At 35.0% G+C, this 5,019-nt stretch overlaps 1 protein-coding gene across 1 annotated transcript; it reads right to left on the minus strand.

The window, feature by feature from the left end:
• Positions 1-2,958: 2,958 nt before the first annotated feature.
• LOC107810900 (uncharacterized) lies at positions 2,959-4,599 on the minus strand. Its single transcript, XM_016635733.2, has 2 exons — positions 4,117-4,599; positions 2,959-3,450 (listed from the first exon to the last, which is right to left on the minus strand). The coding sequence occupies exons 1-2, from the start codon at positions 4,505-4,507 to the stop codon at positions 3,368-3,370; spliced, it is 474 nt and encodes a 157-aa protein (XP_016491219.1). The 5' UTR covers positions 4,508-4,599; the 3' UTR covers positions 2,959-3,367.
• Positions 4,600-5,019: the final 420 nt, after the last annotated feature.

The following is a 5,019-nucleotide window of genomic DNA, read 5'->3' on the forward strand; positions in this document are numbered from 1 at the left end:
ATCTCAAGAGATGTTCAGGTACCTGAAATATGAATGAAGAGATCTATATGTTATGTCTTTATGAAAAAAATATTGGAACCGATATAAAATGTTTGTCGACGACATCTATCATATCGCTAAAATATAGATGAGGATCTTAAGTCTATCGAATATAGACACAAAAATATTGGCCAAATGGAAGAGACACAATTCAAGTAGAATTGATTCCATATGAAAGACATATAGTTTTGGACATGTAGTTCAAACACTTAAAAATATAAAGTCAATGATATGTGCAATCAGTTTTCGATATCTTATTTGTCTAGCATGACATGAAAACTTGATATGCATCTAATAAAAGTCTATTACATAACTTAACTTATATGACAATCCCTGAAAGATTTAAATTGCTTAAAGCATATACAATTCTTGGCCCTGAAGCACCATATCCTACGTACAATTTGTGCACATATGTATCTTGCTATAACTACAAGTATGATAATGTGATAGTGAGAATTTTCAAAGTGCAACATATTCATTGGAGTTAATATGGTTGATTTATTCACTAAATCTCTGCCGACATCAACCTTCAAGTAGCTAGTGTACAAAATTGGGATGCGAAGGCTCGAGGATGTGAATTGATGCTCTCATCAGGGGGAGTTAATGCGCGTTGCACTCTTTTTCCCTTACAAGGTTTTGTCCCACTGGATTTTTTTTGCAAGGTTTTTAACGAAACAACAAAAAGGCGTATTATTAGATATGTATACTTTTTTTCCTTTTCTAGAATTTTTTTTCCTATTGGATTTTTTTTTAGTTAAGGTTTTAACGAGACAGATTATTTGTTGAATAGACATTCAAGGAGGAGTGTTATAAATAGAATTCTATTTAAGGTGAATGTCTATATTTTAGAGAGATATTAGGGATTTTTACTTGGTGGCTAAATCACTCTTTCCCTATAAATAGAGAGGTCCTATTCCATTGTAATTCATCCCAAAATTCAATTAAAAATTCTCTCTCTTTTTTTTTTTTTTTGCAATATTATTCTTGTTCTTTTATTGTTTCATAACAAATTGAGTTATTTGGAAGTATTGAATATTGCCACGACCTCTTCACAAGTGATGGACTGCTAGCAGGAGTAGACGATGCTTATCTAGACTCTCTCTTTCTTTCTTTCTCTTTTTTGTTGAGCTGAAAAGAAAAAGGGAAATATATCAGCAGTTAAATATACCCATGTTCTTAAGGGACTATTTGGATTTTTCTTCTTATTCAACACCAATCAATTGATTCGTCGTTATATTTGGTAACCCAGTCTAAACATAGGAGTATAAGTTATTTATTCGGGCTGGTCTACTGGTTGTTGATTACCATCCCTAAAAGGTGTTGACTAACTGAATAGATACTCTATTTGGATTCGAGATTCTTGTGTCAGATATATATTTTTAAAATGGAGTTGTTTGCAGACGCCGCGAATTTAGAATTTTAATTCTATGGGTTCAAGTTTCTGATTTCAACCACTAACCCATCACCTTATTTGATTTATGGGTTCATAGCTCAGATTTTCAACAATTTTGATAAATTTTATACTGAAAATCCAGGTCTAGGATAAAATAATCACACCTCTGCATTAGATATTCTGGGTTATACGTTTGACTTACTGTCTACTTGCCTGACCTTTCATTGGAAGAGGGAGAGGAAGAAGATAACAAAAGCATCGTAACACTTGTTTATCTTTCAAGTCCAAAACATCACTATCACACTCTTATAATTCATGCTAGTAGAGCCTTAATACTTGCGCATTCGAGCTGTTAATTACGTATTCAAAGATTTAACAAAATACAATCAACCATTATACAATCGGAAAAGGGGAGATGAAAGGCAATATTACACACAATTCTCTCCTTTACATCCTAAGGGGTCGTTTGGTAGAGTGTATAAGAATAGTGTGGAATAATATGTATTAGTAATGCAAGCATTAGTTATGCAAATATTATTTCTTATCTATTATTTGGTGTGGTGTATTAAAATTATAATGCAGTGCATAATTTTTAAAAAAAAATTTGCTTACAAAAATGCCCTCCATAATTCTCTAGCTTTAAGGGATTTAAGGATAATTTTGTCTTTAACCATGCTAATGCATGCATTAAAGCCTTGGTATTACTAATGTCATGGTTTTCTATGCATTACTTATGCATAAGATAATGCCAAGTATGATGTATAACTAATTTAGTTATACACAAGTTGAAAAAAAGGTACCAAACAAGATATTAGTAATGCATAGAGTTAATGCTTGCATTATTTTTTCTAATACCTCCTACCAAATGACCCCTAAGTAACATAATCCAAGGGTAGCCAGATATCTCCTAGTTGAGATAATACATGTATCCTATGTGACATCATATCAGAAAACAACCTTGATCCTAGATAATAAATCAATATTCCCATGATCGTAAAGATGATGGGTCGTATACTCTCATTCATCGCTCAAAGACCAGCTAATTGTAACCAATAGCTTTAATGTTTTAAGCTATCCTAAAGAAACAAAACACAAATACAACACAAAGATGACCCTTCACAAGCATGACGTCAGAGGAATGCGCTTGAATTGATTGTAAGTAGCAATTAAATAACAATAATTCCCTCCAATTTTAATTCAAAACCAATCAGAATGAAGTTATAAAGCAAGCACTTTGCTTATCATGAGAAACGCAGAAGTGATATTTGAATAGTACAGAGGAAAAGCTTTAAGGAATCCTATCAAAGTTGACATTAGGTACTTGTAAGCATCAAGCAAAGAGAAAAGAGAAGCCTTTGCAACAATATACTTCCTTTAACCTCAGTCAGTTGCTTTATAACGTAAAGCTGAAAGTAACAAAGAAAAAGGACTACAAACACAATATAAGAAATCAGCTAAAGAACACAACTGTTTGACCTTTTTATTGCAGAAGACATGAAATTGAAATCTAGGTAAAAAGACAAAGAAAGCCAAAAAAAACTTCTTCACAATCAAATAACAGTATGTAACAAAACATTCCAAAAGGAAAAAGTCAATACTCCAAAGAAACACAAGTCATTTCCCACTTGCTGGAAGATTTTACAATGATGCAAATATCAACAAACATGACTACTAGCAATTAATCAACAAGAGTTTGTTGGTGGTGGACCAGTTACATTTATGGTTGCAGCACAATTATATTAATGAAAATCATATCAACACACAATTAGCTCTAAGATTGAACAAGTTGGTTCATCGCTGGGTTACTTTTTCAAATTAACTATTGACTTTTTAGCTTCTGTTCCTTCTTGCTTCAATGCCCCGAAACATATTGCTGGTACAGTAATTATAATCATCATCTTTAACAGATATCTAGCATACAACATCCAGCATCCATTAATGTGAAGATTGACGAACTGACCAAGCGACCACTTGTGCCCACTGCCGCAACCTTGTCTTCACTGTCTGAGGATTATCTCCTACATTCATTTTTTGCAAATATTAGCAACCATACGTTCAACACTATAGTTCTTTATATGAATCTTGTCCCCACCACCACTCATCCCCCCCAAAAAAAATGGGGAAGGGGTGTAGGCAAAACTAAATTGTGCATTGAACAAAAGATAAAACATAGGCATCCTTTTTTTCTTTTTTCATCTATTCATCCGGTAATCTAAATTCATTTGTCCAACTAATCTAGATTAGCCGCCCGTAGAACCACTATGAGGGAAGCATTCTCTATCAAGAGTTTCTTCTTTCATAGGGCTTAAACTCAAGACCTTTAGTTAAGGGCGGAGAGTTCCCATAGGCACTCAACTGTTCTTTACATTAACAAACTTTTAAGGTTAAATTATCTGGTAATCTCTTTTTTTATGACAGGGCAATAAGTTAAATATATAGAACTTAACTTATATAGGAGTAGTATTTACTGATTGTAAAAGACATTATAATTGAAAGTTAATTTCACATAGAGGATTTCATATTAGAATTTAAAATCAAATTTCATTTTGATTAGATGAATGAATTTGGATTTTCTGAGTGAAGGATAGTTCAAAAGAAATGGAATTTGTGTTAAGCATTTCAGAACATTCTAAAATAAAAGAGTACGAATAAAAATTGTAAAGGAGAGGCTTTTATCGAATTACCTTGATCGACAATGGTGTGGGGACTGCCGGGAGGAGCGGGTGACTCGCAATAGGAGATGACCGACGATAAAGAAGAAGTCTTCGAAAGGGTGTCGGCATATTGTTTATTAACAGCGTAAAAAAGGCCATAAGCCGGGAAAGTATCAGACAATCGTTGATCTATTTCAGGCGAGTCAAATCCAAACCCTAACTCAATACAAGCCTTGAGCTCATCGAGGTCTTCATCGGTAACGCTCTTGCTCCGCTGCTTTAAGCGGCTTCCATGGGTACCCTTCCGCCGCTGCCACGCCTCATCGCGAAACGTGTCCGGCGACCACGATTTCTGTTTGTACAATGAATTCACCGCCGCCGACGGTGGTTCTGATGGCGGAGCTGCAGTGAGATGTGACATGGAGAAAGAAAGACCCAGCCAACCCAACCCCAATGAGAGGGTGGTGGGGGAGCTCCGATGGCTCGGGCGTGTAAGGTTATTGTGATTCCATTGGGCTTGGAAAAACATATTTATATTAGGAGAGGGGGAGGGAAATGGGCCCCACATGACGTGGCGGGGCTTGTGGGCCTTGCACGCTAGGTATTGGTTGGTCCGGCTCATGATAATCTGTCCTTTAAGTCCCTTTCTTTTGTCAAAGTTGCCCACTACTTTCTTGTAAACTTGGCAAGCCGAACAAAATTACGTAGAAAAATAATGTCGGAAAGTAACAATGATAAAAAAGAAAAGAGAAAAGAACAATTGCACAAGCCCCCCTAAGGTTTAAGATTGCAACACAAGCATCCTTTATTGTTTTTAGTATTACACAAACTGATATGAACTTGTATTGATTGAACTCAAAATACAATTACAGTGAAGGATCTAAGAAATGGACTAGGAAAATACACTGAAAATGGCAATGAAACAGTAAAGAA

Source organism: Nicotiana tabacum, chromosome 3, assembly GCF_000715075.1.
Source record: "Nicotiana tabacum cultivar K326 chromosome 3, ASM71507v2, whole genome shotgun sequence".
NCBI lineage: Eukaryota > Viridiplantae > Streptophyta > Magnoliopsida > Solanales > Solanaceae > Nicotiana > Nicotiana tabacum.